Source organism: Prunus avium, chromosome 8, assembly GCF_965620075.1.
Source record: "Prunus avium chromosome 8, drPruAviu1.hap1.1, whole genome shotgun sequence".
Taxonomy (NCBI): Eukaryota; Viridiplantae; Streptophyta; class Magnoliopsida; order Rosales; family Rosaceae; genus Prunus; species Prunus avium.
In genome coordinates this window covers 8,834,801-8,848,485 of record NC_142291.1, presented here as the reverse complement: position 1 = coordinate 8,848,485, position 13,685 = coordinate 8,834,801, and the positions used below count along the sequence as shown (strand labels likewise).

Below are 13,685 nucleotides of genomic sequence, written 5' to 3'. Positions count from 1 at the left end.
TTGGGCTGAATTTTGGATATGTTATACTAGACACCCAATTGAACAACTTCTATGAAGAATGTCTCCTCATCCGAGTTGTGCAGATTGCTGAAATGAGACCCGCAAGGTGACTTACGAAACTGGACTGACAAGGAGTGTGGCCCAACTTTGGTTTTGTCTTTAAGCTCTTGCTCTTATGCCAATCAGCCCTTAACATGCATGGATTGCATCAAATGTGATCTCTTGCTATTACCTACAAAACACACAAACAGAGGTAAGTGACTCAAAATAAAGAGAAACTAAGCAAAATCACTAAGTAAAGAAGGCAAGCAAGTGTATGAAATTATGGACTTATCAAAACAGAAAATGGATTAAAAGCACAAGTTTAACTCAATAACATAACCAAATCATAAGCTAGAAGGGTACAAAATGATATACAATTATGAACCGATCAATCTCTCAATGTAAACAATCAAGCTATCATTCAACCATTGATCTCCCATTCTGTTGCGAAGTGGATTTTTAATAATATTCATGGCGGAAAATGCCCTCTTCACTAAAGCAGTTGGAACCAGTAAAACCAAAGCCAATGTAAGAAGCAAATACACATAAGGAAATATTTCATGCATTCCTTTCTCCACCATTTTTTCCGCAAGACTACTAATCCCTTCCAATTGAGAAAAATCACCACTCGAATGCATATGATGAACATAAACACCAAGTTGATCTTCAAGCATCAATAAGTCTCGATCCGAAAACTCATGAGGATAAAATTGAGCAAGACGAACTAGCCTTCGTTTGTCAAAAGCTACAAAGTTATTTTTCGGACTCAAGCATGCCAAACAAGTAAGTAACTCAGTACTTACCTCGTTGAAGAGATCATTTAATTCCGCAAGTTGCCCATCAATTACATGAATAAAGATCTCCACACGATAACAATGATAATTTGTCTTCATTGGAGCATTACGCCGTGATCTCCCTGGAATTACATATTCCTCATCCATGGTAAGAACTGTAATATCGTGTTTGTCACAAAACGAAGATGCTCTATTAACCAATTCTTCAAACTCATTATCCCTCATCAACTGCAGGTTTGCCTTGCATGTTTTCACTAAACTCATTGCACTCACAATGTCTTGATCTTTCTTTTACAATGCTAGAGACAAAGTATTTGTTATTCCCAATATAGCTTTCATTAAAAATAAGTGAAACACAAACTCAAAAGATTGTATTTCTCTCCATAACTTATAGGCTTCACCCGAACTATCATTAGAATTATCATCAACAATCATTTGAAGCACATTCACCACATATGGGAACATAGAAATGATACTAATCAACGTACCATAATGTGAGTTCCATCTTGTATCGCCGGCACGTTTGAGACTAGTTTCTTGATTTAAGCCTCGCCCCGTTATAAGACAATCATTTTCAAAAGCTTTCACTAGCTCTTCTTGGTATTGTGCTCTAAGTGCATCGCGACGCTTACAAGATGCTCCAACAACATTAACCAAACTATTAGCCGTTGTGAAAAAAGAGTTGACATCAATGTTTTTCTTTGCTACCGCAACAAGAGCTAGTTGAAGTTGATGAGCAAAGCAATGAACATAAAATGCACAAGGTTGTTCTCTCAAAATCCTTGTCTTAAGGCCATTGAACTCACTTATCATATTACTAGCTCCATCATAACCTTGTCCTCATAACTTGAAAAAGCTCAAATTCCCGGAAGAAAAGAATTCATCAATGGCTTCCTTTAGTGCACTTAAAGTAGTGTCGGTTACATGTTGAACCCCCACAAACCTTTCAATTATTTGTCCTTTGTCATTCACATAACGCAGCACCATCACCATTTGCTCCTTTATTGAAACATCACGTGCTTTATCCACCATTATTGAAAAATATCTATCTTTTACATCACTCAAGATAAGACCAATGGTTTCTTTAGTACAACAATTGACAAGATCTTTTTGAATTGAAGGAGCTATTAACTTTAAATTTCCCGGAGCATTTTCCAACACAACATCCTTCACTTTTTCATCATGATCCGCAAGAAATTGCAAGAGCTCTAAATAATTGCCCTTATTACTTGATTGCGCACTTTCATCATGACCACGAAAAGAAAGACCTTGTCGTAACAAATACCTAGTGCACTTGAGTGATGCATTCAAGCAAGTGCGACAAGCCGTGCGAGCTTGATTTGTTTGCTTGATCACAATTGTTTCAATGTGTGTAGTTTGATGCATCAAATTGTAAGCAACTTCTCTAGCTTGGTTGTGAACACTACCAACCGGTCCAACATGAAGATTAAATCTTTCTTTCGTCTTCTTACAATTATTAAAGCCAACCTTAGTGAATGCATCACCACCCACTCGATCAAAATTAGATTTGAAGAGATAACAATGAAGACAAAAAGGTGGCGGACGATGGCACAAGGTGGTGGTGATTGGCACTGGGCCACCAGCGAAGAGTTGATGGAGGTTGATGGAGGTTGGGAGGGAGGTTAGGGTTTGAGAGGGTTGGAGCTGTGAAATTGGGACTGAAAGGTTTGGAGAGGCGCTGTGCAGAGTTGGGGTTGGGTAAGTGATGTTGTTCGTTTTTTTTTTATTATTTATAAACCTGGCCCAAAACAACGTCATTTTGAGGCCAGGTCAATTAAAAAAAAATTGATTGGGCCTTGGACCAAACGATGTCGTTTGGCAAGGATCGTTTAATAAATAAAAAAAAGAGCGCAACACGCAGCGCAGCAAACAGATGAATTCTTCGCCTAGGACTTTCGTCGAGCACTTGGTGTGCATACAAGGGGGATTCCAGCAACAGTCCAAGGGGGCTTTCATGGAGTCCCTTGCCAACTTTCCAGCCTTCCAAGAGGTCGTCTGACACCTCTTGTCCCAACGTGCGTCCACCCCTGCTTCCAGGCATGAAAGCGCGTGTGGATTGGCTAGTAAGTTATAATCCACGAATATCTACAAAAACTCATTTATGGTCAAATCGAATTGAAGATCCATCTTCTTAAACATTTCCAATGAAGTAAATCGAAATACAATCGGTTCTTAAGCCTTCCATTCACTTTGGATCTTAGTTACAACAAACTGACTCGGTCTATTTTGGCAGAGTTTGAGAATATGAGAATGCTCCACACGATGAACTTGAGAAACAAACAATCTATCATTTGGAGATATCCCTAAAGTTGTTTCCAAGATAATAAAAAAAATTCAAAAATGGGGTGCTAGCAGTTAGTATCGAAAGCCTGACCTCCAACAACCATGACTTTCCTTATGAATCCATTGTAGTAAAAACGCTACTTCTTTTCTATTTGCATAAACAACGTATTTAGATGCTACTTTTGTTTTTTTAATTGACCTGGCCTCAAAATCACGTCGTTTTGGGCCAGGTTTAAAAAAAAAAAAAAAAAAAAAAACCGAACAACGTCATTTACCCGAACTATCATTAGGATTATCATCAACAATCATTTGAAGCACATTCACCACAGATGAGAACATATAAATGATACTAATCAACGTACCATAATGTGAGTTCCATCTTTGATAAGGAAAGTTGATTAGTATCATTTATATGTTCCCATATGTGGTGAATGTGCTTTAAATGATTGTTGATGATAATCCTAATGATAGTTCGGGTAAGTGACGTCATTTTGAGGCCAGGTCAATTAAAAAAAACATAAGTAGCATCTAAATACGTTGTTTATGCAAATAGAAAAGAAGTAGCGTTTTTACTACAATGGATTCATAAGGAAAGTCATAGTTGTTGGAGGTCAGGCTTTCGATACTAACTGCTAGCACCCCATTTTTGAATTTTTTTTATTATCTGTGAAACAGCTTTAGGGATATCTCCAAATGATAGATTGTTTGTTTCTCAAGTTCATCGTGTGGAGCATTCTCATATTATCAAACTCTGCCAAAATAGACCGAGTCAGTTTGTTGTAACTAAGATCCAAAGTGAGTGGAAGGCTTAAGAACCGATTGTATTTCGATTTACTTCATTGGAAATGTTTAAGAAGAAGGGTGTTCAATTCGATTTGACCATAAAGGAGTTTTTGTAGATATTCATGGATTATAACTTACTAGCCTATCCACACGCGCTTTCATGCCTGGAAGCAGGGGCGGACGCACGTTGGGACAAGAGGGGTCAGACGACCTCTAGGAAGGCTGGAAAGTTGGCAAGGGACTCCATGAAATCCCCCTTGGACTGTTGCTGGAAGCCCCCTTGTATGCACACCAAGTGCTCGACGAAAGTCCCAGGCGAAGAATTCCTCTGTTTGCTGCGCAGTTGCGTTGCGCGTTGTGCTCTTTTTTTTATTTATTAAACGATCCTTGCCAAACGACGTCGTTTGGTCCAAGGCTCAGTCAAGTTTTTTTTAATTGACCTGGCCTCAAAATGATGTCGTTTTGGGCCAAGTTTATAAATAATAAAAAAACGAACAACATCACTTACCCGAGCCCAACTCTGCACAGCGCCTCTCCAAACCTTTCAGTGCCAATTTCACAGCTCCAACCCTCTCAAACCCTAACTTCCCTCCCAACCTCCATCAACTCTTCGCCAGTGGCCCAGTGCCAATCACCACCACCTTGTGCCACCGTCTGCCACCTTTTTGTCTTCATTGTTATCTCTTCAAATCTAATTTTGATCGAGTGGGTGGTGATGCATTCACTGGGGTTGGCTTTAATAATTGGAAGAAGGCGAAAGAAAGATTTAACCTTCATGTTGGACCGGTTGGTAGTGTTCACAACCAAGCTAGAGAAGTTGCTTACAATTTGATGCATCAAACTACACACATTGAAACAATTGTGATCAAGCAAACAAATCAAGCTCGCACGGCTTGTTGCACTTGCTTGGATGCATCACTCAAGTGCACTAGGTATTTGTTGCGACAAGGTCTTTCTTTTCGTGGTCATGATGAAAGTGCGCAATCAAGTAATAAGGGGAATTATTTAGAGCTCTTGCAATTTCTTGCGGATCATGATGAAAAAGTGAAGGATGTTGTGTTGGAAAATGCTCCGGGAAATTTAAAGTTAATAGCTCCTTCAATTCAAAAAGATCTTGTCAATTGTTGTGCTAAAGAAACCATTGGTCTTATCTTGAGTGATGTAAAAGATAGATATATTTTTCAATAATGGTTGATGAAGCACGTGATGTTTCAATAAAGGAGCAAATGGTGATGGTGCTGCGTTATGTGAATGACAAAGGACAAATAATTGAAAGGTTTGTGGGGGTTCAACATGTAACCGACACTACTTTAAGTGCACTAAAGGAAGCCATTGATGAATTCTTTTCTTCCGCGAATTTGAGGTTTTCCAAGTTACGAGGACAAGGTTATGATGGAGCTAGTAATATGATAGGTGAGTTCAATGGCCTTAAGACAAGGATTTTGAGAGAACAACCTTGTGCATTTTATGTTCATTGCTTTGCTCATCAACTTCAACTAGCTCTTGTTGCGGTAGCAAAGAAAAACATTGATGTCAACTCTTTTTTTACAAGGGCTAATAGTTTGGTTAATGTTGTTGGAGCATCTTGTAAGCATCGCGATGCACTTAGAGCACAATACCAAGAAGAGCTAGTGAAAGCTTTTGAAAATGATTGTCTTATAATGGGGCGAGGCTTAAATCAAGAAACTAGTCTCAAACGTGCCGGCGATACAAGATGGAACTCACATTATGGTACGTTGATTAGTATCATTTCTATGTTCCCATATGTGGTGAATGTGCTTCAAATGATTGTTGATGATAATTCCAATGATAGTTCGAGTGAAGCCTATAAGTTATGGAGAGAAATACAAGCTTTTGAGTTTGTGTTTCACTTATTTTTAATGAAAGCTATATTGGGAATAACAAATAGTTTGTCTCTAGCATTGTAAAAGAAAGATCAAGACATTGTGAGTGCAATGAGTTTAGTGAAAACATGCAAGGCAAACTTGCAGTTGTTGAGGGATAATGAGTTTGAAGAATTGGTTGATAGAGCATCTTCGTTTTGTGACAAACACGATATTACAATTCTTACCATGGATGAGGAATATGTAATTCCAGGGAGATCACGGCGTAATGCTCCAATGAAGACAAATTATCATCGTTATCGTGTGGAGATCTTTATTCATGTAATTGATGGGCAACTTGCGGAATTAAATGAAAGCTTTGTAGCTTTTGACAAATGAAAGCTAGTTTGTCTTGCTCAATTTTATCCTCGTGATTTTTTGGATCGAGACTTATTGATGCTTGAAGATCAACTTGGTGTTTATGTTCATCATATGCATTCGAGTAGTGATTTTTCTCAATTGGAAGGGATTAGTAGTCTTGCGGAAAAAATGGTGGAGAAAGGAATGCATGAAATATTTCCTTATGTGTATTTGCTTCTTACATTGGCTTTGGTTTTACCGGTTCCAACTGCTTTAATGAAGAGGCAATTTTCCGCCATGAATATTATTAAAAATCCACTTCGCAACAGAATGGGAGATCAATGGTTGAATGATAGCTTGATTGTTTACATTGAGAGAGATGTTTTTGCTTGTATTGATAACGAAACTATAATGCAACATTTTCAAGATATGAAAACTCGTCGTGGACAATTGTAACTTGTATTATTGGTTTTGTTATGAATTATGAATGGAAGTACTATCTTTCTATCTTTTTAGCATTATTTTCATTGTAGAAAAATTTTGGAACTTTTACACTAAGCCCCCTTGGCCACATAATCCTAGATCCGCCACTGGGTGCTTATATCAAATTAAAAAGAATATATGGTTTTGAACTGCAGGTCCAAATTTGTAGTAGTATGATATTGTTCATGATGTATATTTTTCAACCCAAAATCATAATACATATGCACTAGTTGCAATATCGATTTGGAGGTTGACACAATTAGAACTTCAGGTTCTAGAATTTACCTACTTTAATGCACATGTGGCCGAAACTTATAGTTTGGATTATACATAATAAGAACTTCGGGTTCTAAGATATTTGAACTTCAGGTCATATGAGGAACTTCAGTTCCTTAAATATAAATTATTGAAATGAAAACAAATAACTGAATATAACAATAAAAATAAAATAATAATTAAAATATTGGAATAAAATAAATTGTTGGAACTTCTGGTTCCAAGTTAGAGAAAAATCAAAGAACAGCAAGTCTTGATTTGCTTTTTGAGAATTGCAGAACTCCAAGTCCTTGTATAGATATTATATGGATTAAAAACTAAAAGACTTCGAATCTTTATTTAATTTTATAATATAGGGACTTCAGGCCCTTGCATAAAATGAAAATGAAACTAAAGAAAAGAACTAAGTAAAAAAAAATTACAACAAAAATTAAAATATTGCAATAAAATAAATTGTTGAAACTTGTGGTTCCAATGAAAAATAAATCAAAGAACTTCAAGTCTTCATTTGCCCTTTAAGAATTGGGGAGCTTCAAGTCCACAAATATTTATATTATAAGGATTGAAATCTAAGGATCTTCTAGCCCTTACATGATTGAATAAGAACTGAGGAACTTCTAGTCCTCCATTAATATTTATATTATAAGGATTGGAATTTAAGGATCTTCTGGTCCTTACATGACTGATTAAGTACTAAGGAAATTCTAGTTCTCCATTAATTGTATAAGAGTTTAACATCTTCAAACCCTCTGTCAAATGTATAAGAGATGGGGTCAAGGCTTCTCCTTGCATTTTTCTTTGTATTGTTGTCTATGTAGTCATAAGAATTAGATATTGTAATTCATATCACATTGATAAGTGATAGAATACAAAATCTTGATTTTAACGAAAATCATGATTCTCTTACAAAAAACAAAAACAAAATATAATTTCAATACTTAGGTAAGATAAGAATATGCAAATCAACGTAGTAATAGAAATTCAAATAAGAAACTTATCTATTTGGAATTCAATATTCATCTCGATAAGCTTTCTTCTCGTTACCACTGATCACATAATTGGCAAGCTCATTGGTGCTTGAAGAGTAATCGTGTTGATAACGTGTTATATAACTAAGGGAAATTTTTAGAGAGAATTGAAAAGTAGAGAAAGACAATAGAATTTGTGTCAATCAACTTGTATATCTCCTCCTAGTAAGACCTCTTATTTATCGGCTTACAGTGATAAGAAGACATTAACAACTCATAAATTACAAGCCCATAACTATGGTATTTAGTGTATAAGTTACATAGAATTAGAAAGGGTGAATGCTAAGAGGTATGGTGGTCATCCACCAACTCATGCATTTACAACAAAAAAAGCTATTTTAGGAGCTCTCTAAAATATCTCAACTCCAACCATACTCCCTAATTTGGAGAGTCATAAATGCTTTACTTTTTTTTTTTTGTCATAAATACTTTACTTCTTTTTAAATTTAATTCTTGATTTGCAATAAAATGTTCATATTCAAATACTAAATATTCCCAAATAATAAACTACAAAAACAATTTAAATTTAACTCCCCATTCGTTTTGCAAGAATTTCCATTTGGCATCCCCTATAATAATTTTCTAACATTGGAGGCATCCTAGTTGTATCTTGTGACATTATCCTTTCTTCCTCTTGCTCATCTCTTTGTCGAATTTTAGCTTGCTCAATGGTAATCTTTTCTTGCTCTTGAATAATAATCCGTTCTTGAAATTCCATTCTCTTGCGCTCCATTTCTTTTTTTCTCTTCTATGTATTTTTCTAAGAGTAATGAAGTAGGCGTAGTCATTTTGTCATAAATTTTAATGCATTCTAACGACTATAGCACCCAATATCATGTGCTGGTCTACCACTAAATATCATTCTCAAAAATTTGATTCATCTCAATTCATTTTCTTTTTTAATACTAGTTATGGCTATTTACCATTTAGTAGATATTCATGATGATAATTCTGAAGATGATATACTAATATTTGTTGTAGTGGCCACATAAGAAGAGCAATTGGCTTGTAACACCTCTGTCCCAATTTAATCGTTTTATTCAATTTATCTATTTGTGAAATTACAATTTTGCCCTTTGGGGCAGGGTCATTTTGGTCACTTTTTAATCTGTTAGGATTTTGGGGAATTGAGTGGCACAATTGTTTAGAGCTCGTCGATACGAGTTCGCAGACACGCGGCACACTCAATTTCAAGTTGTACCAAACTCGTAAAGGTCAGAAAACTGAGAGGACGTAACGGTAATTTCAAATTTGTCAAAAACCCTAAATACCCGATCAGCTCTTCTTCTCCTCAGGTTCTCTCTCTCTCTCTCTCTCTCTCTCTCTCTCTCTCTCTCTCTCTCTCTCTCTCTCCTGACTCTTTCTCTCTCTTCTCTCTCTCCTCATGCGTGACGCCGCCGTTTTAGACGACGATGAAATCGTCGTCCAGCTACCAAATTGAACAAAACCACCACCAAAATTCTCCCCTCTCTCTCTCGTCTACCCATCCCACCTCTTTTCCTAGCTTGAAAACCCGATTTGAAGCGGTTGCATCGACTGGTTTTTGAGCAGTTTTTAGGTCGCCGTTTTCGGCGATTCTTGTGACGATTTCCGTCAACCAAGGTATGGCTTCATCCCCTTGACGTGCTCTAGCTGTTAGTATAAATTTCTAGGATCGATTTTGAGGTTTTAGAGCTTGTTCAAAACATCCACTTAGGGCTTACAGTTTGGGTTCGATCCGGCTAGCTCTGACCACTTTTTGGTCGTGGTCCAAGAACCAAAATTACTCCTCTACTTGCACTTGACATTTTGGTATAGGTATTGTAGGGTGTTTCGAGAATTTTTCGTCACCGGAATTTTCTCAAAACGCCCATGTGCTGCTGGCGGCTGGTGGTGGCACGTGGGCCACTGTGTGGCTACCCATTACGTTCTAAAATATTCCCTCTGTCGTCCTAAGCCGATGGTATGCTCGGATTTGGAATTGGTTACCGTTTGACAGTCAAACGGTTATTGCACCTAATATGCCATATCCAGGTTTAATAGGTTTAGACCGTTCGATCAGTTCCAATTTCAAATATGTTGCTCTCTATACCTCTAGGATAGTGTAGGAACTCGTGGATAAAATCGGAGTCCCGAATACTCCGAATCAATGATTCTAGTATTAGGCGAAGCGATCGCTGTCTAATCATGCGATTGGCTTACATCAGACCGCTCGATCGAGACCAAACTTACAGGACTTGTTTAGTGGACTTTGATGGACCCATAAGAACTTTCAGATCGGAAATTTGAGGTCGTGGGCCCCACTGGCCCGGTTGACCAATATGGGAAGTTTGATGGCCTGGTTGACTGCTAGTTTTCCGAGGTCATTCCACCCATCGAAAGGCGTTAGATTGGCCTTAGAAACTCTCCGGTAGTCGTGCACACTTACTTTGAGACCTGGGAACTAGCGTTTGAGTTAAAGTTAGTTGTTGGGTACACGTATTAATTAAGTCCGTTTATTCTCTCGATTAGGTACTCTTGCTTTGCGTATTTCAGAGGAAGAGCTCTCTCAGGATTGAGCAGCGTGGACCTGTTATGAGTGGACATTTTTTTTTTTTAAATGAGCATTGTTTTTCAAATATGGAACTGCATGCATAAGTGAGATTGGGTTTAGAACTTGGCTTATTTGGTTTATTGGGATTTGATATATGTTTTGACTTTGGTTTTATAGTATCTTATGGGATTACTAGAACTTATTGTTAGTTATAAAGTAAACAAATTTTGGGTTTTGGATTATGATTGTATCGGAATGTGACATGGGTTTTCCAGGGATTATTATTGTTATTATGGTTATTATTAAAGTATATGGATTGGGTGATATGGGGTTTGATTATGAAAGTATTTTATGGATTGCCTTGCATATATATATAATTTGGATTATTTTGATTATTGAGTTTATGAAATTATAATATTGTTTATTTTGTGGATTATAGTATTTTATGGAATTATTGGAGTTTATGAATATTTTGAGTTATGGATATGATATATGGAATTATTTGATTTGGATATTTGTGAAAACAAGTCTTGGAGTTCGGCTATGTTATTGGAAAGAGTATAAATATTTGGGGATTGAGTTATGGATGCTATTAATGTTGGGATGTCTATGTATATGGGATTGGGTACATTGGAATATTTGGAATTTGGGATATGGTTATAGTATGTGAGTTGGGATGTGGAATACGTTATATTGGAGTGCTTTTAGCACCACCCTGTGCATCTCCCCTTGGATATTGGTTACTTTACCCACACGTGGCGTTGGATTTTCCGGCGTGTGGGCTCACTTGGTTAGTATTACTTTATCACACGTGGTGTTGAATTTTCCGATGTGTGGTAAAGATCTGGGCACCTTTGGTCGGGTGTGCCATAGGCCTTAACAGGCAGTTTGCGCACGTAGGACATGGTTTGGTTTGGCCACAAGTGGCGTTGGATTTTCCAGCGTGTGTGTTGTAGAGTGGTAGTCCCTCGGTTGGACAGCTTATCCATAAATGCAATGTAGAAAGTTGAAACCCTGCGGGCTAGTCAAACGATCCCCGTGTTGGATTGTTTCCCCAGTACAAGTATTGGTGTGGAAGTTATACTATATATATATATATACACTATTACACTTTTATTCTTATCTTGTTTAGTGAGGATCCTTCCTCACTTGTTGTGCCTACTGATCGGTTCATAATTGTATATTATTTCTTACCCTTCTAGCTTATGATTTGGTTATGTTTTTGAGTTAAACTTGTGCTTTTAATCCTTTTTGTGTTTATCTTTCAGTTAATTGAGCTTTAGGTAACAATGATGGCTTTGGAGAACATAATTCATGCAATTCAAGCATGTTAAGGCCTAATTTGGATGAATTGATGAAGAGCTTAAAGACAAATTCATTATGGCTACAGCCCCCTGCCAGTCCAGTTCCGTAGGTCATATTGCAAGCTTTGTTTCAGCAACCTACATAGGTCGGATGAGGCCACATTCTTCATGAACGTTTCTCCAATTGGTGTGTACTATAACATATCCAAAATTCAGCCCCATTGGATAAATCTGGAGTCCGTTACCTAGCAAACACAGAACCATGCTCAGGATGGATCTTATCAGCGCGGAAAATGAGTTAGCAATTTGTTTCGGCCTTAACTTCTTCCTCCGACCTTGGATTGGCCCAAATAACATATGGCTGGAAAGAAGACATTCTGAACTTCAATTTAGAGTGCTTAAAGTCCTAATTTGATTAAGAGAAGCCCAAGTTGTAAGCCCTTGAAGTTTCTGGTCATGCTGACCTCAGCATGTGCTGGTTGGATGCTTGGTCATGGTGAGCTTGGTATGAGCTATCATTTCTGGTTGGAAGCTTGGTCATGGTGACATGAAGATGAGCTAGGGCTGCTGGTGGGATTTAGTGGTGAAGTGCATCACCCATTTCAGATTTTCTAATACAAGTGCATCAACCATTTCAGATTTTATAATTCAAGTGTTGTATGCATTAGTCTTATTGAATTCTGATTTTCACTTCCCCTAGGCCTATAAATAGGGAAGTTCTCTAAGCTTGTAAGAACACCCCAAGGGGGGGAGCTCTCAAACACTTCTCTAGAGCTCCCTTCCCTTCTCTCCCTCAAATTCTCTTAGTTTCTCTTTCTAGTTTTCAATTGTTGTAATGAAATCTTTTGTGTTGAAATTTTCCTTAAGTTTTTCTTAGTTCCACTTTACTTTTCATTATGTAAATTCTTTTCTTTAGTCTCAAGTTTGAGATGGCTTTGCCCGGGTACGGATTTTAATTGAGGTTTGGATTTGAGGTATGAAACTAGACGGGTATGGTTTCAAGAAAAAGGGAGTTATTTAATTTTGTATTTTATACTTTATATAAATGGGGAGAATTTTGGACAATTCTATTTCGTGGATTTACATTAAGAATAAAATGAGTAAGTTTGTGGTTTCCAAGAATTGAGAAGTATTAATTAAATGGTTTTTCACCATCGTATATTCTGCTATAGGTTTACTGAAATGAATTATTTTCGAGTAACAGTTCGTATATATTATGTGTACAAAACGATTCCGTAGCTTAGTGTTTTTACATTATTTTCTAAAACGGAGGGGGTTATTATGTTGATTAAAGACTTATGTTTAAAGCTTATTTTTGTCCACTCACATTTCTATTTTACGCCCCACAGGTCCTAGAACTCCGAGGTCGAGACCACCATGTTGAGGCATCATGGCTAACTGCTCCTGTAGGAGTCCTGCCTTTACTTTCCTTTACTGTTATTTTTCTCGGGTTGTAACTATAATTCTTTAGATTGCTCTACAATGCCCACCAAGGGTTGAGGTAGAGGTCGGAGGCCTACCTGGTAATCTATGTGCTTTTGCTTTATGCATGCTGGCTGTTATGATATTTTCTACTGTTTTTGATAGGTGGAAAAATTTGGGGAAAGTCCACTTTTCAAGGGAGACTCTGTCGAAATTTCAGCAAAAGTCAACTCGTTTATCCTTCAAAGTTGGGGCTAGTAGGCGTTTTAGTAAAGTAGGTCCGGCATCAGGTTAGTGTCTGACAGGAAGCAGAGTTCGTCCCGGATTCCAAGGAGGAATCCGGGGCGGGTCTTGTCATGGCTAGCCAATTGACATCACGAGGTCGCACTACAGTTCCACCTAATAGAAATGGCGATCATCAAAGAATATATCGTGATTATTTTGTTGAAAGGCCTGCGTAATTCTGCAGAAAAAATAAAATAAAATTTAATACATCATTAAAATAAATGTTTAAAATAATAATAAAATACAGTAGCATTTAATTATAGGGAGTC

At 37.3% G+C, this 13,685-nt stretch overlaps 2 protein-coding genes across 2 annotated transcripts; one reads left to right on the top strand and one right to left on the bottom strand.

The window, feature by feature from the left end:
• Positions 1-419: 419 nt before the first annotated feature.
• LOC148291296 (uncharacterized) lies at positions 420-1,100 on the bottom strand. The gene has a single exon (XM_088245760.1). The coding sequence runs from the start codon at positions 1,098-1,100 to the stop codon at positions 420-422; it is 681 nt and encodes a 226-aa protein (XP_088101886.1).
• A 4,010-nt stretch (positions 1,101-5,110) lies between these two features.
• LOC148291295 (uncharacterized) lies at positions 5,111-5,851 on the top strand. The gene has a single exon (XM_088245759.1). The coding sequence runs from the start codon at positions 5,111-5,113 to the stop codon at positions 5,849-5,851; it is 741 nt and encodes a 246-aa protein (XP_088101885.1).
• The last annotated feature ends 7,834 nt before the right edge of the window (positions 5,852-13,685 follow it).

Bases quoted from the DNA above. Each gene is read 5' to 3' on its own strand.
- LOC148291296 (XM_088245760.1), bottom strand. From the start codon at position 1,100: ATGAGTTTAGTGAAAACATGCAAGGCAAACCTGCAGTTGATGAGGGAT.
- LOC148291295 (XM_088245759.1), top strand. From the start codon at position 5,111: ATGGTTGATGAAGCACGTGATGTTTCAATAAAGGAGCAAATGGTGATG.